Source organism: Medicago truncatula, chromosome 4 (genome assembly GCF_003473485.1).
Source record: "Medicago truncatula cultivar Jemalong A17 chromosome 4, MtrunA17r5.0-ANR, whole genome shotgun sequence".
NCBI classification, from domain to species: domain Eukaryota; kingdom Viridiplantae; phylum Streptophyta; class Magnoliopsida; order Fabales; family Fabaceae; genus Medicago; species Medicago truncatula.
The window spans coordinates 35,094,188-35,118,611 of record NC_053045.1 but is presented as its reverse complement, the minus strand read 5'-3'; the positions used below and the strand labels follow the sequence as shown (position 1 = coordinate 35,118,611).

Sequence of the window (24,424 nt, the reverse complement as noted above, 5' to 3'; positions counted from 1 at the left end):
GGAGAAATGATGGTAGGGGACTTGTTCGAGAATGAATGCCGGAATGGCAGTGGATAAGCTTCACCTGGTTGTTGCAAACCATGATAACAACTTGATACAATGGTCCATGAAGAGTGGTTTCGGTCTCAATACATCTACCAAATGGATCAATTCTGCGACCTGTATGCTGTGATGATGGGTTGTTCACTGAGGCTGAGTTCCATTGTGGCTAATTTTGGAGTAGCTTCTAAATGTTGTTCCATTTTTTTTTTTTTTTACTGCTTCCTCTTTCACTTCCCAGCTCCCAAAGTGAAGCTTCTTCACACAATCTTTGCAATACAATCACTGGCACCTCCTTATGACTGCTATGCTTGTCCTATCACCTTGGACTAATTCAAGATATTCAATCTTCGACTTTTCTTTTTGATGTGTCAGATTAATAGGAGAGGTGGCAGTGACACACGGAGAGAAATTGTTTCATTTTGTGTTTTTGTTTGTATTTTGTTGCCAACTGAGTATTGTTTGTGCACTGACAAGTCCCACATCGGTCAGAAGTATGACAAGCAGGCAAGGCTTTGTTATAAATTTGGAATTTGTTCATTGTTAGAAGCATACCTTTCTCGGCCTTTTGGCTAAGATCAAGTGTAGTATCTGTTCTTATCAGTTTAATATCTGATATGTGGACCAATGGTCCACACGATATTAAATTACTTTTTAAAGGGAGAGAGTCTGCCTAGTAGCTTGCTGCTTGGGCTCTCAAGTGTCGCCTTTGCGTTGCACTATTGCATGGGCTGGCGCATCCCACCAATTCAGTTCAATGTTTTTTTTGCTTTTTTGCATTTTTTTAAAAATTCCAAAGGTTGAGCCTTTCCTTAATAATTAATATTTAGATTTTTCTAATTTCACCACTTTTTTTTCAAGTTACACTTTAAATTGACAAAAGTACCCTTACTTTTTTATTTTATTTTTTAAATTTTTAACCATTATCTTTTTTTAATCTCTTAGGGTTAAATATGGTTTTAGAGTCCTTACATTTTGCGCCCCTTTGAAAAAGTGGCTGTTAATGTGTCCCAATTTTATTAAAATGCAATGACTATTTTTCAAAGTCACGCATAATCTAACATGACTAGTTTTGATAGATAACTGAGATAAAATGTGAGGATTTTAAAAACATTTAATAAAGTCTAGGGACTATTCTTCAAAGAGGCGCAAAATATAAAAACTAAAAACATTTAACCCTTTCTCTTAATATTCATCTCCTGTTTCTTCATCTCCCTTTAGTTAGATCCGTATTTCAATCCCCATTCATTTTTTTCTCTTCCTCTAATTTTTTAATTTTAATCATTTTAACTAATCTAATTTTTGTGATCCATTGTTCTACAAATTTCATACGGATCATTTTTTGATGTGGCAGGAACATAAACACCTATTTAAAATAGGTTTCACAGACATGAACTTGAACTTTAATAGGTTTCACGGACATGGAGTTGAACTTAATTCACGTATTTCAATTCCCATATATGTGTGGTTAAGCGTGTACTTAATTTATGTACTTCATGCAAACAATGCAACGCAAAAAGAGTCAAAGCTCAAAGATTGAACTCTAATACTATCTTAATAACGTACCATCTTAGTATTGTTGCAGAGATGACAGAAAATCCTCATTTCCATTGAATACAAAATCTGATTCTACAAAAGTGTTGAAATGAATGCAGAAAATATACGTTTATTCCTATGTAACTTGATCTAACTAAAGCTAACAAACCAACTGGTTAGTTAAATAAACTACTAAGTAGCTAAATTAAGTGATGAATCTGAAGTTTCCTCAGGTAAATTGCAACGATAATTGAAAACCCTGTAATGATGGCTTTATATTGAATGAAGTGTAAGTAGTTTGTGTTTGGAACGGTCGAATTATTAATGTTGGAGGTTGTTTAAATATACCTTTTTTTAGGGGGAAAATATACCACCCATATATATACTATGTGCAATAAAATAATAATAATAATAATAATAACAACAATAACAACTTGCTCTGCAACATGATAAGAATTTTTTGCATTTCAACAAGCATTTAAAACGAGCATTCATAAAATAAAATAAAAACATTTTAAACCATCAAGAGGACCAAATCAGTTGCTTAATTTTCTTTTTGATTGAGATAGGCACTTCTATTGAATTTGTTTTCACTGTAATTATAATAATTTCCAACTTTTTTTGTTAAAAAAAATATTCTATGCATGAAGTACATAAATTAAGTTCACGCTTAACCACACATGAGAATTGAAATACGTTCAACTCCATGTCCGTGAAACCTATTTGAAATGATACGTATGAAATCTGGAAAACAATGATAACAAAAATTAGATTAAAGGAAAATGATATCCAATTAAAAAATTAGAGGAAGAGAAAAATGGGGATTGAGACAAAGAAAGAGGAGATGAATATTAAGAGAAATTTAAAAAAGGTAATGGTTAAAAATTTAAAAAAGGAATGTAAGGTATTTTTGTCAATTTAAAGTGTAACTTAAAATTAAAGTGGTGAAAATAGAAAAATCTTAATAAAAATCTAAATATTAAGGTAAGGCTCAACCTTTAAAATTAAAAAATAGCAAAAAAGAAAAGAAAAAAAATTGAACTAAATCAGTGTAAAGCACCACCTAATACTATAGTGCAACACAAAAACAACACTTGAGAAACCTACCTAGCAACAAGCTACTAGGCAGACTCCCTCCCAAAAAAAAATGATTTAATATCATGTAAATCATTGATCCACATATTAGATACTAAACTAATAACAGATGCTACACTTGATCTTAGCCAAGAGGCCGAGAAAATGTATGCTACTAGTGTCGAACAAATTCCAAATTTATAACAAAGCTTTGCCTGCTTGTCATATTTCTGACCGATGTGGGACATGGCATGGCAGTGCACAAACAGTACTCAGTTGGCAACAAAGTACAAACATCGCTACCACCTCTACTATTAATTTGACACATCAAAAAGAAAAGTCGAAGGTTGAATATCTTGAATTAGTCCAAGGTGATGGAACAAGCATAGCAGTCATAAAGAGGTGCCAATGATTGTATTGCAAAGATTGTGTGAAGAAGCTTCACTTTGGGAGCTGGGAAGAGAAAGAGGAAGCAGCAAAAGATATTGAGATGCTGGCTAAACAAGATGTTAAGGTCAGAAAGTTGATGACTGAACTTCGGGTGGTGCCTGTATTGGTATTGATGGCTTCGTCGGTTGTGGCTATCTGGCGGCCAGTAGGAGTGAGAGCTTTGGTTCAGCTAGAAAATGGAAGGTACACGAAAGTTTTCATATTTCGTATGTTCCTTGTTCATTTTGTACAAGTCACATTGCAGTACAATAACATGCATAGTTTCTTATAAGCTTTGACTTTAATCTGAATTTGAGTCCTTAATTCTTTAGTGTTACTGGTTTATTATATAAAAGTATCTCAATAGTTCGTTCATAAATTCATGCAAATGCAGATCCATAAAGTTAATGATGGAATTGGTTATCGCCAAGATATGCTTATACCTCAATCATTTTAACCAATTACCTAACTATTATAGTTAATAAAATTATGATCATGTCAAAGAAATTGAAGTCCAATCAATTTCTCTTAACAGTATAAATTTTAAGGAAGCCTCTATTCGCTGCTTAAGAACTCTGCTTGATTTTTCTCAGCATTAAAGTTGAGTGACATGTTAGTAGAATTCACATGTTAGCTGACATATATGAGTTATATAGATCTCTAAACTAGAGGCAATAACAATTGAAATGAAGAAATAACAATCGGTCTCTAGCTGGCACACTGCTTGATTATCGTTGTGTTATACCCTTGGCTTTCAGCTTTGCTATAAATTCTTGGCTTTCAACATCAGTAGTTTTTTTTTTTTACTTGTAGAATTAATTTTTAAATAATTGTAGAAATGAAGAAATAACTTTTGCTACAAAATACATCCAAGAAATGTTAGAATTAGAAAAAATATAGTCCAAGAATTAACTTTTGTAACAATTTTTAAACTAAAAAAATCTATTACTACAATGGTGATATGTTCACTGTTCAGGGTGGTGGGTTCAATTCCCCATATCACATCCCATATTTCCCTACTTGGCTTCCAATACAAGTCAGGACCAGTAACTTCTCTGCCCTGAATTGTGTCTACATTGAATAAATGTATTTGTAAATGCAGGTGGTAGTAATTTGAAATGAATGCCTATTTTGTAACACATTCTAATAGATTTGCAAACAACAGACAACATGCTTCTATTTGTGTATTTTTTTCCCTGAACTAATATTAAAATGGAGCTCCAAAACTATACAGTCTTCAACTTTTGCTCCTCATACCAGCCTACATCTTCTGAGTATAAAATGCCACTGGGAGATAGAAGGCGCAGAAGGGCCGTTAAAAACCGAGCCTAATAGACACAATATTTCCCTGTTAGAATATGTTTATGAAATAATACTAGCACTGTATATGAATTCTAGGTCCGAGTCTTACCCATTGAAATCCAACAAGGGAAAACCAACAGCCTTGCAGACCATATCTACTACATAAGATCTGTCATCAGGTAAATTGCGTGTTACATAAAAATTGGTCAAGCAATATTATTATGTAGACCAGCAGACCAAGCAAAAGTTGTTACCAATAGTACAAGAGCACTTGAACAAAAGCATCCACTTGTTGACAAACTTACAAATCTTAGATCCCGTCCAGCCTGCCAAAACAAATATGCACAACTAACAACCTTAAAATAGCACTTGTTATATATGCATTCACTAAGCAAGCTAGATAAATAAATTAATTTGTCATGATGTCACAAACTAGTTACCATTATGGTCAAAATAGTATGGTTTACTGGAGAAAGTTTTTGTTAGACCTCTTATGAAGTATTATGAATTTATGAGAGGAAAATAAACAGAAACTGACACTCGCAATTTCTGGGTAGTTATTAATTTTTCAATAGCATATATTATAAGCAGTTACTTTGTAGTTCGTGTGTATTTTCTGTCTGTACAAGGAATAAATAAGGATAGACAAGACATAGTCTGGGATCCTAGAATATTTTAGTGGTTATTTGGAAAGGGAGTGGTCCAAGTCTCTCGAATCCTTGGTAGGAACCATGTTTTTGTCCGTCTGTTCTGTTTAACGTTTCATTTATGTTCAAGTCTGTGATAATTGTATGTTCCATCTATGATTGGGAACCTTTCTCCAGAAATTGTTCAATAATAAATAGTTGTTATTCATTAATTTATTGTGTAAGTACCAGTTTCTATCAGTTTAATGCAACTGCAAATAATAGAAGCACATGGGATTTATTTAACGAAGTCCTTAAACATGAAACTTGGTCTTTGACACTCGTTTGTATGCTAAAGATATAGGTCAGGTGCTGGTACAGTACAACAAGTACAGATACAACTGAATAAGAAAGCTCCTTAAATAATAAATCCAAATATTCTAATCTAACATGAGCATACCAGCAATGTTCCCTCCAGGCCGATAGTTGCAGGTGTCACCACTAGTGCTAAAAAGTACGGAATCAGGATCCTATGCATCTGCATAATCACACAAACAAGTTAACCACTACTAACATAAGCCTTAATTTCAAACCTGTTTATTTCATAAAAACCTCTGTATTTCCATTGGTTATCCTGCCCCAACAATGTAGACAAGGGCGATAGCGGAAATTTCTGAAGTTTAAAAAAAATAAAAAACTGACCTCCTGGATGACCATCTGATCAGGTGTAAACGTGTAGGGGAATAACCAAGGAACAAATGTTCCAACTATCCCAAAAAGCAGCCCAAGTATAGCTCCAATAGTTAAAAGAGACCTTAGAAGCGACCTAGCCTGTCAATATACAATATAAATTCAGGGAACTTTTGAATATACATAACAATGTATGGAGAACATTGTAAGGAGAACATTGGCTCATTGTTTAAAGCTACCCCTCAAACCAAAAAGAAAGATGATCCACCTACATAATGTGAAATTCAACTGAGCACAAGAGAGAGCTCTAAAACCGATACTGTGTATATGAGGTTGGAGGAGAGATCTTTTGAAATCAGTGAATGAGTAACACCAACCTTTACCAAACTCCGATTTACTCCGTACATCAACTCAGGCATAAATGATTGAGCAGTTTGGGAGATAGGTTCACCACATACTGTGCACAACGTAAAGATCTGAACCATGACCTAACATAAGAGTTGAGTTATCAACGATCATGAGTTTGGTGTTCAGAAAATGTGCAGATAGACAGCAAAGGAATGGTTGCAAAATACAAGGCAAAAGTAAAACTAACTTGATGAGCAGCCGTTGTATGTGTACCCATTGATGTAGCAAAATATACAAGTAGAGCATAGAAAGCCATCTAAACATCAAAACTTCCCGTTACATTTAAAGGTTAAACTACTCAAGAAAAAGAGCCACAAATATAACAAAATATTTTATTCAACCTTTAACACCAATGAGACAAATACAGGAGCTGCAAGACTAAATATTGACAGAAATTCCTTCCCCGAAGGAATGGAGAAGGAAAATGCCTTGTATCCCTTCTTGATTAGAGTTTGGCTCATCATATATGAAGCAACAACCTGAAAACAAGAAGATGGTGTAAAAGACTAAAAGCGGTGCAAATTCATTATTTCAGTAAATTGAAAATAGGACAAACGATATATGATAGCATTAACTAATTATGATGTGTGGAAAAATATTATGAAAGATTTTTCTATTGTGTGAGTACAACTAAAAACACTAATCTAATTTATGAGCGTAATACAAAATGCTAATTTTTACATAATATGTGCCTACAACAATAATTACTTATTACAGCAACATGATGTATGTGAGTTTGTTTAGCATACTTGTGATGCCAATGTAGCCCAAGCAGCCCCAGCAATCCCATAGCCTAAATATCTGCACAGAATGATGTCACCAATTCCATTTATAATACTAGCAACAGCCAAAGCCTTCAGGGGTCCCCAAGAGTCTTTCATACCAAGACTGCGTGATAAAATGTGGATAACAAGAATATGAATTAAATGAGAACCCAATATTTATGATGTTACTAATTTAAAATCATAAAAAGCAACAGTCTTCAGTCTACTTCACATAAGCTATTTTCAAGGTAGTTAATAAACATGTCAGTTTAAATAAAAATTTAGGCATTAAGAGCAGAGAGAACATTTTCAATTAAATATAAGAGGAAAATGAGATATCATAACACGCCGAAATTTTAGCCAGATGTGTAAAACAGTATATAAGATTTGACATAAATTTTGCAAATTTCAAATTTTATTAAGTAACACGGTTGAGAGTCCTATATTGGATGAGATATGACCAAGATATATTTATTAGTGGGGGCAATCCTCACCTTACAAGCCGGTTGGGCCAAACTCATCCTTACAAAATTGGCTTGTAAGACAAGGACCTCCCCTACTTATAAACATATGTTCAGGCCATACTCATCCAAGGTGGAACTCTTAACACGCAAGAAAATAGTATATTTGCACCTTGCACTCTGAGCAACCAATCCAACAAGTAAAGAAGGCCATGCCAATCCTCGAATCTAACACCAAAAGAAATTAATTCAGTGTGACTAAATCAAGTAGAGGTCGATAGCTTCCCTTGATCAATTTCAATGAAGAAACGGAAGCAGAATCTTATTTGAAAGGTTGTATTCTTTATTAAAAGAAATGTTGCCATACAAACCTTTATATTTACTATTAAAAGAAATGAAAAATGAGACTGCTCATTTCTCGCCATAAATTGTTTCATGATTTCTAGAATTTTAAAAACATTAATTACAATCTTAATTTGAATTGAAGGATAGTAATCAGAAGAAAAATACCTGGACATAAGTATTAGCTGCAGGTACTAAATGTACATTTGCCGGTCCAGTAAAAGCTGCAAAAGGCATAAATTGAACAATTCATCAGTCATGGGTAGGCTCTTTTACCATTTATGCCTTAGTGAATTACTGTTATCCCATAAAAGGGACACAACTGGGCAGAGCTCTTATTTTCAATACCTGCGAGCGTTGTTGCACCAAATAACATTGTGAACAGTAGCATCACCAAGCCACATACTAATCCAATGAAAAGCAAGACAGATATGTGATGCTGCACTTCCTCCCTATCCTACACAAACATATTTACTCATGAAAAGCAGGGAAGTAAATCCTAAAAGTTCTGTGTGCATATAAAGACATGAATGTGATACATAACAATAACAATAATATCCAAAAGTTTGATGGTTTTCCGTCTTATTTTATTGTATGAATGCATGCAGATGCACCTGATCATACATTTCTCTTATATATTATCCTCCGCTTTTGTCATTGTTGAGTGTACATAGATCACATCTCTTATATCTCTTATATAATCTTCATTTACTAGTTATCTATGAGTCTTGCACATCATTATACTTGCATCATCAATACCATCCAACAAAGCACGCCACCTTACTCCACTACCAGAAAGACTTTTGATGCAAGAACCCATCTCATTCTCCCATCAAGTTAACACGGCCGAAATACCACTTGTTGGAGAGTCCGTAAAGAATAGGGAGCAACAGCAAAAGACTAAAACACCACATTTCCACACCTTAGAACATTAGACATATGAGTCGCCTCTCTTCTATATCATTAATTTAGCTCATTATCAGCCAATGTGGGACTAAACACTCAAAGTTGAATGCCAACTATCAGTTTACAAATAGATATTCATCAATATTTTCTATCCAATAAGAAAAGAGGAATAAAAAAAACCGTCATCCCGTAAGAAAAAGAAAATAAAAACACTACAATTTCAATCCATTAACTTATCTGTTATCGGTTATATCCATTATCCGCTATCCTAATTTTTTTTACCAAATATAATCTTAATAATCAAGATCAACAAAAGACTCAAACTTGAACATCTCCATTCTCCATCAAAACCAATATTTAGCATATGAATCATATCTCTTGTATATCATTGATTTACCTCATTCACAACCAATGTAAAACTAACCACTCACGCAATCATAAGTTCACAAATGCATATACATCAATATTTTGTATCCCATAAGAAAAGGAGAGTAAAGAACTAACCTGTTTAGCAAGTGCAGTAGCAACCATATTCGAAGTAGCAATCGACAAAAACATAAACAAGTAGCCCAAATAATCGCAAAAAACAGTAGCAGGACCTGCTCATGTAGAAAACAAAATTCACATTATTGCGGAATTTCAAAATTAAACAGTGAATGTGATAAAATCATAAAAATACCTAAAGCAGCAAGTTCAATTGAACTTCCTTGACCAACAACAGCGGTATCAATGAGACTCATCAACGGTCCACATAACCAAAGACCAATAGCAGGTCCAGTAAACAATACAATTTCCTTCATCTGAATCCATATACTTTGCTCAACCAGTAGTTCCTTCACTTCTTCTTCTTCTTTAGAAGAAACCTGGCTGATTTGTTCTTGGTGTTCGGATTCGTTTGCGACTTCTTGATTTTGAAGTACGCGAGGTGTTAGGAACCCGAAGCGACGGTTCCGGCTCGAGGATGAAATAATGCGTTGGTTTGTGGAATGGATAGCAGTGGTGGTGTTGTTGAGAAGGGAATGAAGAGGTAAGTGGCGGTTTGAATGGGAAATGAGGTTGCGTTTGCGGTTAACGAGGTGGAGAGTGTGATGATTGAAATGCAGTGAGAGTTGGTGTGCCATTTTTGAAGTGAAAGAAAAGAAAGAATGGTTTTTTTGTGTTTCTATTGCTGCAATAAGTGTGGGAAGAAGATGATGACGAAAAGTGAAAGAAAACGAGTGGTTGTAACGTTGAAATCCGCGGGAATGATAACTAGATCTCCGGAGTTTTTTTTATTTTTTTTGTAAGGGTTGGTGAGAGACTTTTGTTTTGCATTTAATGTCAAATTATTCTTTTTTACGCATGTGTATAAATTAAAAAATCCTTTCAAAAAAAAATATAAATTCAAAATATTAAATATTTGTAAATTAAATGAATGAACGGATGTATTATAAACAAGTGTTATGCTAATATGTACTCTTATGGGTCCACAAGTCATAGTTCCGTCTATAACAATAATGAAATTGTTATGAAAGACATCATGATTGACATTCAAACTTCAACACATCTATTTGTATGTGTGAGTTTATATGAATTTATTATTGTGTGTATCTACAAAAAAAAATACATACTTCAAGAACATATATTAAAGATTCTAAAAGGAGCAATTTTGTATTATTTTTTAACAATAAGAGCAATTTTGTATTGATATAAAGACGTTTTTGATGTTCTAAAAAAAAAACATTTTTGATTTTGAAATATTGAATACAAGACTTTTAAAACACCAATACTATTTTTTGTTTTGAGGTAAAAACATTGTTACTTAAGTTCCTTGCATGGGTTCTTAAAGGAAAATACTAGTGAACCAAGTTGATGTATGAGGGTTTTTTTAATATTATTATTTCAATCCAATTTTAATAATTTTTGTTTTATTTTCTATTTTGGTTTTTTAGTTCATTAGAGTTTCCTTAGTACTTAAATACTTCAGTTGTAGGAAGAGACACAATTTTTTTATGGGTTAATTACATTTTTGGTCCTTGCATTTTGAATAATTCACGAAATTGGTCCTACCTCTTTTAAATCGAACAAAATTGTCCCTAAACTATATGTTTTTTTGCAGTTTTAGTCATATCTTCCTATTTCCACCTATGCTCAACCATGAAATAAACAAGGAATAAATCATGTGGGTACAAGAAATCTACTTTGTTCAGCACACAAACCAAGAAAAATCCTAATTTCTAAGACATGTTTCAGGTATGTAACATGTCTCGGAAATTAGGTTAGTGTGCTGAATAAAGTAGATTTCTTGTACCCACATGTTTTATTCTTTGTTTATTTTATGGTTGAGCATAGTTGGTTGAACTAAAACTGTCATTTCTGTGCGTTTCTGGAGTTGGAAATAGGGAGATAGGACTAAAACTGTAAAAAAACATATAGTTTAAGGACGATTTTGTTCGATTTAAAAAAGATATGACCATTTTCGTGAGTTTGTTAAAATGGTAGGACCAAAAGTGTAATTAAGCCTTTTTTATTCAATAAAATTTCACATAGTTTTCTCAATTTTTGTTGCATTTTGTAACCCCATACAAACTTATACTTTTCTTTGTTTAGGATTAACTCTTGTTCATCTATGCTTTCGACAGCTTCCCAAGTCATCCAATATATCCTTTCATCTCGGATGATTAATAAGATTGATGGTAAATCCCCTAAAACAAGACTGATGGTCCAATCCCCTAAAAAAGATTGATGGTTCAATTGATGTCCACGTCCATATCCAGTTCAATTTTATTTTGAATTCTGCTCTTCTCCCTGCACTTTTCGCTCACGCCCTGCAGTCATGACGAAAATATCTCTACATTAATTAAGTAACGTAAGTATTAAACTCTGTGTTACTTCTGCTCTTTCTTTCTTAAAAAGAGTATGAATTGTTATTCTAAATTCGAAACCTTTGATTTCACCGATTTTTTTTTTTAATTTAGAATAATTAAAATAACAATTCAACTTAGAATAATTATTGCACCGATTGGAGATTCATTCCTTTCTTTCATCCTTATAATAATTGCTTCTGGTTTGAGACAAATTAGTGGGATTTCTTCAGCAACCTTTCTTTCTTTCATCCTTATAATAATTGCTTCTGGTTTGCTTTATTTTAGAGCGTGACAAACCTTTTGAAACTTTGAGACAAATCCCAAAAGCAATTAAACCAGCTACAAAATAATCACATCTTTTTAGTCAAAAATAAAGCAAACACATCTCAAAACGAACCCCTTTCGTTCTCCCCCAAGCAAATTATTTCTTCTTAAAATTCATGCTCTATCGGTTGATGTGTTCTTGTTCAAAAAAAGATGGTTGCTGTGTTGAAATATTGAGCGTGACTTAAGTCACGTTGGTTAATACATATGCGTAAGTTAAGTCACGCAGCGTGACTTAACTTGTGCAATGGTATTTTCGTCATGGTTGCAGGATGCGAGCGAAAAGTGCAGGGTGAAGAGCAAAATTCTTTTATTTTAATGGTTCAATTCAATTTTTACCGATTTCTTTTGGGAAGAGTTTGTATGGTATTATTTTAACACACAAGTTGTTGATATCAAATTCCGATATCACAGTCGATGGTTACAACAATTTAAATATGGAAAAAGACTCGTATTTTTTAAGAGGTAAAAAAGACTAAATATGATAACAATGATTTAGTTACGCAAAGTTTTACAACTCGAGAGTTTGCCTCAACTTGTTTTGCTTAAGTAAATTTGACTCGAGAACTCGTACGAGTTTACCTTAAATTAAAATTATATAAAATTTATCATTTGCATGATATATATAAGCTTTTGTCAAATATATATATAGGGGAATGTTATAACACACCTTCTCATTTTCATGAAGGTGTGTGTTAGCATTATACACTCATTTACTTTTTACAAAAAAAAGTCAATTTTCTCTTTCTTCAATGATGATATAATACATGTTTAAAATCATTTCCCACTCATCTAAAAATCATTATTTTCTCTCTCTTCCTACAACCAATAACCCGTGTTTGTCAAAAAGAGAACATTTTTTCATTGGATCTTTTACTTCTTTTTTTTTAGAGGTGCAATAATATATTTCACAGAAATATATTGCTAGTTTGATCTTTTACTTTTTTTTTTTAGACTCTTTGACTTTTAATAACCAATTTGATGTCCATTAATTAACATCAACATTTCCCATAATCATAATAATGTGCAATAATATATTAAGCCAAACAAGACCTCTCAAGAAGAGAAAGATTGGGCGAACAGGAACAAAACACAGGCCATGTACTGGTACAAAATATACTAGTAATTATACAGTTTGATCATAATAATCCTACAAAATATACTGCTAGTTTGATCTTACAGATTGTAGCCACAAAATATACTAATTACACAGTTTGATCAAAACAGCTTTGGCCACTTCACCCCTCTAATTCACTATTTCAATGCTGTCACAAAATTCACTAATTACACAGTTTGATCAAAACTATTTGGCTGCTTCATCTGTCAAATTCACTATTTCAAGATGACTACTTCCAACCCTTCATGATCCTATCAAAGCACCATAAAAATACAGTCAACATTAGTTTAATATATTAGTCATGAGTAGAACAAGACACACCAATTAAAACTTACTTATTAGTAGATTGAGAAGGCAATGTTGGAATATTTTATTATTTATTATATTCCAATATCATTATGTGGGCAAATATTGTAACAATAATTATATTAGCTATTTATCAATTGTGAGTCTTAATTGATTAGTGATCAAATTAAGTGATAAGGATATTAGATTTCTAATTGGATAATTAATTAAATATTTAATTAGTTGATATGGACTCAATGAGTGGATGTCTGGATGGTCCATTAACGGAATAATGGAAACCCTAATGGCCATCCAATATAAAAGAGACTATGGTCCCCAATATACCGTACACGGCAATACTCTCTCTTCTCCCCATCTGAAGAGAACTTCTTGTTTCATATCTGAAGGGATTTTAAGAGGGGTTTTTCAAAATTTTAATCCTCTGCGGAAGAAATCCCATTGAAACCGATCTTGATTAAATCATTAATCACAAATCAAACAGAAACTTAAACACTTTAAGATTCATGTGTTTACCTCTTGAAGAGCAGAACCTTTGTAGCATAAATCTTTCTGATCACGAGCAAAGCAAAGCAGCGATGCCTCTACTCAGTCCACACGAACAGAACTTCTCCGATGACCGGTGCTAGCCAATTCCAACGAAGATTCAGAGAGAACAAGGTTTAGAGAGCGGCGGCTAGGGTTTCACAACTTTTGTGAATTAGGTTAAGCACTCACAAAAAGTTAGTAATGTTTCAACACAAGGGTTCTATTTATAGAATCACTTGTGTGGACAACAAGACAACACTTAAATACACCGTACCTTACGGTGGACCGCGTTTTCTCTATTTTTTCCTAAATTAAATAATAAAGTCATATTTAATTATTTAACTAATAATAAGTCTCACTTATTATTTTATAAATAAGTCTTACTTATTTATTTCTCTCATCTATCTGTCCTTTGTGTGTGACCCTATAGGTTCCCGTAACATTGGCAATAATATTAAATCACATATTTAATATTATAAACAGTGAGCGGTATCTAGCAACACATCACTGCTACCCAAGTGACGAGAATGTTATGTGATCTGACGAAACCTTTCTGTGATAATGATCATGTGTATAATTACCCTTTTGCCCTCATGTCTATATTGAACACAAGGCATAGACTGTGTCATCCTTGTCTAGTTCAATATTGGGCCCGTAGACATTTCTCCTGTTATGTAGGAGGGGCAAATTCCATCTAGGTCACTCATGTTCCTCAGCATGATTCATGGAGTACCCATCAACCAACTTTATAGTCATCCTGTTACGGACAACGTTTGAATGGTGACAAAGCACTCGACTCCAACATCTAGGGTACATAGTGGTTTCAGGTCGAAGGGTGGAATACACCACTATCACTATGAGAATATCTTATGACACTTTTCATAACTTTTACTATGTAGTATTCTCATGGCGGATCAATCCAATATAAATATTACTGCTAATATTTATATCTATGTGAAGACTTGATAACTCTTTATCCATGATCTGTGAGATGTGATCATCAGTCTACCTACATAATAGTCTCTATGCTTTAATGATATCCCACTTCTCAATAAATCTTGACTACGGATACTTTGAGAATAGTTTCCTTATGTTTAATGGGGTCTCACAATTAAGTTATACTTAATGTTCCATTAAACGGACTAACTATTCTAGGGACTTTATTATTTTGAAACAAAACAAAATCAATAAAGAAATGCCTTGTTATTATATATTCACAATATATATTTATATCAATATCATGATACAAAGCCAAACCCAATCAATATAGATTGGCTATTAGGGCTTATTCCAACAATCTCCCACTAGCACTAAAAGCCAATCAAATATTAACTCAATATCTATTGGTCAAGTGTTAGCATCAAGCACACTCTTGACAAGATACAATACTAGCAGATAAGGAACTCTTTCCTATGTTGGTAGGTTATACTTCTTTCAATTTCCACTATCGATCTTCTATCGAAAATGGAAGTGTCAAAGTATATATTTGGATCATTGGTGAGATCAAGTTTTCATTGCTCGCAAGATTTAAACCAATTTTACCTCATACGAGATCAATGGAATCCGCAACGCAAGAAACACATGTTTTCACTGAGTTATGAGCTAAACAATCCAAATCATATATATTTGACATCTGTAATAGAAACAACAACTATTTGAAGCTTGTACTTTTATAAATTTCATAGTTGATATCCTAGCATAACATTTATTCCAAATTACAATCTGGATATACTGTACACCGATATGAAAGTCAACATTATTGTAACTCATTTACAATGTTTCTTTCATCTGTGTTCAAGAAACAATTTATAGTCCTTTAAGACATCCAAGGATATTCTTGAACGTATTATAGTGTTGAACACAATAATCAATTTTGGTACATATTGGAAATAATTTTCTAACCATGTCTTACATGTGTAGATAAATTATTTTGGTGACTAGTATGTCATCCACATACTCCACCAAACTAATTTCAATGCTCCCACTAATCTCCTTATGTGCACAAGATTTCTTTATTAATCAAAGTTTTCATAAAACTTCGTTAATAAAATAAACAATTTAACTTTGAGAAGATTTCTCTAATAAATAAATTTTGTAATACATTTACCTTTCTAGTATCCTTTGGATTAACGGAACCCTACATATATGTCAAATACATATATAAGGTCATTCTAATTAAAGAATGCAACATCGTTATCCATCTCCTAGAATTCGTATTATACAACAAAGACAATTGGGATCTTTAGATTTAAGCATTACGATGATGTAATAGTTTCGTCATGATTTGCATCATGAGTTGCATGAAACTTTCTACAATCAATCACATCTTAAAGGTATTCATAATACCATCCATGTCAGTTTTCTACAAGAAAACTCACATTCATCTTATGAGTCATACTCATTTGGATGATATAACCAATATCCATATATGGTTTGTGTACATGGATTCTTTATAAGATCTCATGGCATCTAGCCACTTCTCAAAATCAGGCCATTGCGACCTTCTAGTAAGTCATGTACTCATCTTCCATGAGCATCATATCACCTTGTTGAGTCATGACAAAATCATGTTTCTCATCCTAGTGTTATGACATATCAGACTCATCTAGATCATGTGCTACTCGAACTAGCGAATTACCAACAACCCTTTGTTGAATCAATTCATGTTCCATTCTTAGAGAAACATGTATTTTGTGGTACTTGACTTAATTCAAGTTCTACATCACTCCCACTAGCTCTTGCAAAGCTATACTCCTTGAAAAGGAATACTCTAGTTCTAGCGACAAACAACTTTTGTCAAGGAAGAAGATGTAGAAATAGTATCCTCTAGTTTCCTAATGGAACCTCCACAAGTATACATTCATTTAATTTGAAGTTTAGTTTATCTAGTAAACCATATAACCTCAAATTATCATAAAGTCAAAAATAGGTACTCTTACCTCCATATCTAATATGGTGCATTTATGATTACTCAATCAGAACTTGTTGTGCGTGAAGAATAACTGTAATTTAATTAATTTCAAGAGTCTTTGAGTTATAATCAAACTATTTTAGATCGAGTCATGTCAAAAATGAAACGATATAAATAATCATTATACTCATTAATCAAGCATTTACCATCACGACTTACTCGTATAGTCTTTATACTTTTCAAACTTATTCCTTTTACTTCATTGTTGAAATCTTTGAACAATTTCAAAGTTTTTCATGAATCGTGTCAAATACACTTTTCTTATCTACTAAATGATTTAGTAATGTCAGATGAAGTAATAGAAACAATATCTAGCAAATATGTTTAGTTCTCCGTATACATCTCATATGTATATAAACTCAAATAAATTACGTGTCCTTTCACCTTTGTTGGTGACCGGTATACTAATCTATTTTGAAAGGTGGGACTCACATCCTTCAAATGATATAAAATCAAATGAGTCTAATATTCCATATCTATGGATTTTAGAAATGTGATTCACACTTGTTTGTACTAAACAGGGATGCCAATGATATACAAAAGGTTCTAATCTCATTTGATCCTTTTCTCATAAGTTATATACTAGCTTATCAAGATCATGGAACTCAATTCCATTACTTGATTAGCACACTTGTATAGAAAACATTATTTGGATAATAGAACAACATTTATCTTTTTATTCAACTATACAATCATTCTCTTGTCAATACAAGATTTATGATTTAATGCTTCTATTTTATATGGAATTTAATAACAATTATTTTGTTCCATATTAAGTTTAATTTAAGTCCAAGCATTAGCTCCTATGTCAATGAAACAATTTGTCTCATTCTAGACGTAAGTGGACTTCGCTTATAGTTAATGTCCCGCTTCTTTAAAACTCTCTATATTTCAACAAATATGAGATTAACCATCAAGTATCATATACTTATGATGCAGAAGTATAAATTTAACTTTCTATAACTATATGGCCAAATAAGAAGTCTTACTTCTATTTTGACTCTTTCATAATATTAACAGTTTTTCTCATTCTTAAGAACAATTCTTAATTTTGTACCAATTCAGAAACTCCTTTCTGAAGATTTTGTTCTTCATAAGAACATTTATAATAACAGTATAATAAAAATGTGTATGCCGAAGAAATTCTAAATACAGAAAATAAATAAAAAATGTATCATGATTAAAAAAACATAATTAATTAGGTCTTTAATTAAATATGCTCCCACTATTTTATTCAAAACAAATGACCTTCAACATTTGAATCGGAAAATCTCATTGGAAGATTTTCTAGTGGGTTGAAATTCATATTTCACCTTGCTTTAAGTCAACGGGGGCTGTACTCAAAACTCAGTTATTTAGGTAGGAACTCCTTCCAATTGTATCTCATACAACTTTCAAATCATTTGAGTGAATAACTCCTTACTCTAATCTATCATATAGATGTTCCCAAACATTTCTTCTAAATTTATTTTAATCATATTAAAATAATTTAGTTAAGTTGGACCCAAAGAATAACAGTCGAGTAAATGGAACTACCGCACCGCAACTTACCAGTATAGAAAGTGCACCTCGCGGAGGCGAAACCTACACATTTCGATATTAGTCTTGAAGGGTGTCATCCTTTGGAAAGCAATTAACTTAATATTCTTTTGAAGTAAATATATATTTTAATCTTATTAAAATAATCTCGTTAAGTTAGATCCAAAATAACAGTCGGTAAATGGAATTACCGCACCACAACTTACTAGTATAGAAAGTGCACCTCGCGGAGGCGAAATCTACACATTTTGATATTAGTCTTGAAGTGTGTTATACTTTGGAAAATAATTTACTTCATATTCTATTTGAAGGATTTTTAATTAAGTTGATCTCACTGACATGTGTATCTTATACACACATCTAATATTATACATGACATTCATGTTCATAGATAGCAAGTATATATAAAATATTTAAAATATACATGCACTAATCTAAACACACATTTCATGCATCACATACATAAAATAATAAACTAGGTAGTATGATTATGACCTCCTAACGCGTAAGAATTAAATAAACTACTTTATTACAATTCTTTGACCCACGAGCAAGCTTCAAAAGTTTCTCCATCGAAATCATCTTTTGGCGTTGTCTTCTCTTCAACTTGAACATTTACATTATTTAACACTTAAATAAAATAAATAAAAGCAAATCACGACACACAGGTCGTATTTAAATAAATCACGACACGCAGGCCGTATTTAAATAAAATAAACCACGACACGCAGGCCGTATTTAAATAAATGAACAAACGCCGAAAACTAAGGTCATAACCATATACCATGAAATAAATAATAATAACTATTTATAATTATTTAAAACAATTTTAGAATCAATCAAGATTTGGAAACAATATTTTGACCGCGATATATTTCATATAAAATTGATTCGTATATATCTCCTTTTGAAACTATTTTCAAAGTCAATCGGGTCATAACCAAATAAAATTGAAATATGCAAATTTTAGGACCAAATCTAAAAGATCATACCTGATTTTGAAACTTTTTCAAAATCATGATACTTTTAAATTATAAATAAATTATATTAATATCATGCAAATCTTTTAAATTAATTCAAAAGATCAAATCTGATATTGAAACTATTTCAAATCATGATCTTCGAAATTCAATATCACATTGGGATCGTTTATTACCTTTTTCAAACAACTTTTGAAAAACAATCAAAAGGTAGAATTTTTATTTACTTAATTATAGTAACATTGACCCTCAATAATTATTATAATTAAATATGCATTATTTGGGTGACCAATTTGTTTCCAAAACAAATTATGGTGCCAAAATTAATCAAATATTTTATTACTAAATTCAAAATCATATATGATATTGAAACTCTTTCAAAATCATCATATTTTAAATTTACTACATTTCTCCAATTGAATAAATTAATTAAACATAAATAGTTTCTAGGATTGTTTGTTTAGCATGAACAACCGGATCTTTGATGCTTCACCAGATTCGGATATCGAAGCTCAATCTCACGAATTGTTCAAAGTCACAACAATCTTCTTGAAAACAATTGATCAACCATAATAATACAACGCTTGTATAGTTAGGTACCCTAATACGACAATCAAACATCAATAGTTTTAACAATTGTTTGTTCAGTATGGACAACCGGATCTTTGATGCTTCACCAGAATCGGATATTCGGATATCGAAGCTCAATCTCACGAATTGACTACAAAGTCACAATCAATTTCATAAAACCTATTGAACGATTGACATCATCAATATATCACATATAATGATGTTGTATTAGAATCATATATCACATATATGATATTGATCAATTAATTTTAATTAATTCCTATTATTTAAACAATGAAATATTATCACTTAATATTATCACCATTATTATCAATTTGCATTCTAAAACTTTTTCTTTTGTTTCCAGTAACATAGTGACCTTCACGTGAAATTCCATGGTCTTAACAAGGGTACATATGAAAGATTAAAATAGAACAAAAACTGAATCATATTCAAAAGGTAAAAGCCACACATATCAGACGTATATCAAATATACACAAATATAATTGATCCTGAGCACAAATTAAAGCGCACGGCACATAGGATCCAAATTAAAACGAAATCATAAACAAATCAAAATTGCTTGTGTGCATACCGATTGAATCACATCCAAAAGGAAAAAGCATATGAGGCAAACAACGACAAATTTGAATTTAATGATTTAATCGAAACCAAGTGCTCTGATACCACTGAAGGGATTTTAAGAGGGGTTTTTCAAAATTTTAATCCTCTGCGGAAGAAATCCCATTGAAACCGATCTTGATTAAATCATTAATCACAAATCAAACAGAAACTTAAACACTTTAAGATTCATGTGTTTACCTCTTGAAGAGCAGAACCTTTGTAGCATAAATCTTTCTGATCACGAGCAAAGCAAAGCAGCGATGCCTCTACTCAGTCCACACGAACAGAACTTCTCCGATGACCGGTGCTAGCCAATTCCAACGAAGATTCAGAGAGAACAAGGTTTAGAGAGCGGCGGCTAGGGTTTCACAACTTTTGTGAATTAGGTTAAGCTGTGGACCGCGTTTTCTCTATTTTTTCCTAAATTAAATAATAAAGTCATATTTAATTATTTAACTAATAATAAGTCTCACTTATTATTTTATAAATAAGTCTCACTTATTATTTTATAAATAAGTCTTACTTATTTATTTCTCTCATCTATCTGTCCTTTGTGTGTGACCCTATAGGTTCCCGTAACATTGGCAATAATATTAAATCACATATTTAATATTATAAACAGTGAGCGGTATCTAGCAACACATCACTGCTACCCAAGTGACGAGAATGTCATGTGATCTGACGAAACCTTTCTGTGATAATGATCATGTGTATAATTACCCTTTTGCCCTCATGTCTATATTGAACACAAGGCATAGACTGTGTCATCCTTGTCTAGTTCAATATTGGGCCCGTAGACATTTCTCCTGTTATGTAGGAGGGGCAAATTCCATCTAGGTCACTCATGTCCCTCAGCATGATTCATGGAGTACCCATCAACCAACTTTATAGTCATCCTGTTACGGACAACGTTTGAATGGTGACAAAGCACTCGACTCCAACATCTAGGGTACATAGTGGTTTCAGGTCGAAGGGTGGAATACACCACTATCACTATGAGAATATCTTATGACACTTTTCATAACTTTTACTATGTAGTATTCTCATGGCGGATCAATCCAATATAAATATTACTGCTAATATTTATATCTATGTGAAGACTTGATAACTCTTTATCCATGATCTGTGAGATGTGATCATCAGTCTACCTACATAATAGTCTCTATGCTTTAATGATATCCCACTTCTCAATAAATCTTGACTACGGATACTTTGAGAATAGTTTCCTTATGTTTAATGGGGTCTCACAATTAAGTTATATTTAATGTTCCATTAAACGGACTAACTATTCTAGGGACTTTATTATTTTGAAACAAAACAAAATCAATAAAGAAATGCCTTGTTATTATATATTCACAATATATATTTATATCAATATCATGATACAAAGCCAAACCCAATCAATATAGATTGGCTATTAGGGCTTATTCCAACAATATCACCTCCTCTCTCCTTATCGTTGTTGTTGTTGTTGAGAGGGCTACCATAAAAGCTTTATCCAGGTATTCCTAATACTAATTCTTGATATCCTTGATAAATCAAACATGTCGTAGATCCGTTCATACTTATGTTCAATGTTTTGTTTGCTTCCGCTATTGATTCATAATCGTTGAACATGTTTTATGAAATTTGTTTTTATTAAGACCTAAATTTCCAACAAGTAGTATCAGAGCGGTCTTCATGTTTGATTTGTTAGGATTAATGTTTCTTCCCGAATGATATGAACCCTAAATTAAATGAACGAATTTGGGATCTGAGTTTCACGGCATAATTTGATAAATTTTTTACGACTTATGTTTTATAGAAATAGGCATCGAGTTTTGTCTTGTTTTCTTTTGTTCGTATTATGTAATTATTTCAAATATATGGATATGGCCTTTTGTGTGGTTTGTATGTTAATTTTGCATCATAGTCGCACGGAAGGTTTTCACCGTTGCACATATTTTTTTTATTCTTTTATCAGCATTAATATTATAAATCAAAAGGGTCCATGCTTGCCTTGGTTCTCAAGTTTGACAAATTAAGAGTGACCATAACAAATCTTGTTTTATGAGTATGCCCTGCGTAAATACACCAATTTTTGGATGATTAAGTTATATATATTGATTTTAATTTAATCAATGCTTTATGTGTGCCTATATATATGATCTGATCCATATTGCACGTTTGTGATTCCTTAGGCATCGGTCATACTCATATTTGTTTTCAATTTTAGTTTAAGAATATTGTCAGTGTTTGATTAATTTTATGAATCCCAACTTTTATGGATCATAATGTGCTTTGGTTATCATGTTAATTGATTTCATGTGAATTAAGATAACTCATAGAAAATTTGATTTGTGCCGAACATATTATTTTGATCAAATGCGTATTACTGCCAAAGGGAACCACTACTATTCGGCCAATAGATTCATTCACAATCTTTATTGATTCGAGTTTATTTCCTAGCTTTTCTAGTTTTTTTTTGTGGAAAATTGCAACCTGTTATGTTCTTGCAACTTTGGTCTTATTTAATCTGCATCTAAAGAATTATTGGTGCTTTTACTTCCATATTTGAAGGCTTTTATAAATAAGGTTAGTAAGGAAATATGAATACAAAATGGTTTATTTTTGCAGTTCATTAGGTCATTGGTTTCGTTTTGAGATTAAAATTGATTCACAATTTCTTTTGTACATAAAGTTTATTTTGAGAAGTAGGCAAATAAAGAGTTGAAATATATTTGTGATATATATGTTGTCTTTTCATAAGGAATATCAAAATATTATGAAAGAATTGTAGTACATGATTTAAAGATTTGATTCTTCTAAACTTTGGAAAAATGGAGTCTAGAGCTGTTTGTTTTTTTTTTTTAAGCATATAAAGATTTGTTTTCTTTATGTTGAAAATAGTTGGTTCTAGAATTATTTGTTCCTTTATTTATAGAATCATTAAGTGTATATGTGAATCACTTGTAGCATCAATATTTTTGGCATATAAGATTCAATTTTCTTTTTACTTAAAATTGAATATTTTGCTTATAGCATGATTATGATGTTAGAGTTTATTGTTATTAAGTTTCTACAATAATGTTTTGTCTTATCATGCATTTTGAATATATTTAATGATATGTTTGTTGTTGCCTTTATGCGATATATGTAAATGTATTGTCATACACACATTGATGTGACTTGTGACTTGCATCTTCTTTCAAATTCGTGAGTTTTTCTTCACACTTAAGTATTGTCATATACACATTGGTGTGATTTGTGACTTTTATTTTTTTTCAAGTGAATTTGTCTTCACACTTAAGGGTTGTCGAGTGACCTTATGGTTACTTAGCAACATAATGGACTAATTCAGCTTAGATTATGTCGGCAGTGTCTTGTAAATTTAAGACCATTCCCATTTAATTTGCTGTGAAATGTCTAGTAATTGCGGTTGTTTTGGTTGAAACAACATGTTGCCAAAGTAACCTCTGTTGTGTAGATTTAATTCAATTGAACTTACAAAAGACGTAGTATGGAATTATTCATGCGAGTTGTCGTCGTCCCTAAGGAAGGCACAACTTGGCCGAATAGTTGCATGCGTGTGATATTAAATGTGTGGTGATTATAAAGTAATTTTCCATGTGAATAATATGATACCACAACAAAAATGGTCTTCCTAGCACAAGTTGTGCTAAAGAAGAAACACCAAAATACAAACAGAATTCGTCACAATATTTACAAGGCAAAAACCAACCACCAAGCAGCAAAGAAAGAAATAAAGACAATTACCTTATTTGACAGGACTTATCACCTCATTTAATATATATTAAGATTATCTAGTAACTGCGGTTGAGTCGGTTGAAACAATAATGTTGCCCAAGTAACCTCTGTTGCGTAGATTCGACTTAATTGAAGTTACAAAAGATAGTGTGTAATCATTTATGCGAGTTGTCGTCGGCCCCAAGGAAGGCACACCTTGGCCGGATAGTTACATACCTGTGATGGTAAATTTGTGGTGATTATAACGTAATTATCCATGTGGATAATATGATGCCCAAAGGTGACTATTATTTGACAG

At 32.2% G+C, this 24,424-nt stretch overlaps 1 protein-coding gene and 2 non-coding genes across 3 annotated transcripts; 1 reads left to right on the top strand and 2 right to left on the bottom strand.

Moving 5' to 3' along the window:
• Positions 1 to 590: 590 nt before the first annotated feature.
• Positions 591 to 784, top strand: LOC112421429 (U2 spliceosomal RNA). The gene has a single exon (XR_003011761.1). It is a non-coding gene; the product is annotated as a U2 spliceosomal RNA (small nuclear RNA).
• Positions 785 to 2,624: 1,840 nt separating this feature from the next.
• LOC112421437 (U2 spliceosomal RNA) lies at positions 2,625 to 2,818 on the bottom strand. The gene has a single exon (XR_003011769.1). It is a non-coding gene; the product is annotated as a U2 spliceosomal RNA (small nuclear RNA).
• A 1,168-nt stretch (positions 2,819 to 3,986) lies between these two features.
• On the bottom strand, positions 3,987 to 9,844 carry LOC11441555 (protein DETOXIFICATION 46, chloroplastic). Its single transcript, XM_003606983.4, has 14 exons — positions 9,257 to 9,844; positions 9,082 to 9,176; positions 8,020 to 8,128; positions 7,840 to 7,895; positions 7,502 to 7,557; positions 6,854 to 6,992; positions 6,446 to 6,583; positions 6,292 to 6,360; positions 6,074 to 6,184; positions 5,709 to 5,837; positions 5,467 to 5,544; positions 4,635 to 4,706; positions 4,490 to 4,549; positions 3,987 to 4,406 (listed from the first exon to the last, which is right to left on the bottom strand). The coding sequence occupies exons 1-14, from the start codon at positions 9,696 to 9,698 to the stop codon at positions 4,305 to 4,307; spliced, it is 1,656 nt and encodes a 551-aa protein (XP_003607031.1). The 5' UTR covers positions 9,699 to 9,844; the 3' UTR covers positions 3,987 to 4,304.
• Between the last annotated feature and the right edge of the window lie 14,580 nt (positions 9,845 to 24,424).

Coding starts and splice junctions, on each gene's coding strand:
- LOC11441555 (XM_003606983.4), bottom strand. CDS start 9,698: ATGGCACACCAACTCTCACTGCATTTCAATCATCACACTCTCCACCTC. Junction 8,129..9,081: donor CTACTGCACTTGCTAAACAG/GTTAGTTCTTTA, acceptor ATGTTTGTGTAG/GATAGGGAGGAAGTGCAGCA. Junction 6,584..6,853: donor GGGCTACATTGGCATCACAA/GTATGCTAAACA, acceptor TCTTGTTTTCAG/GTTGTTGCTTCATATATGAT.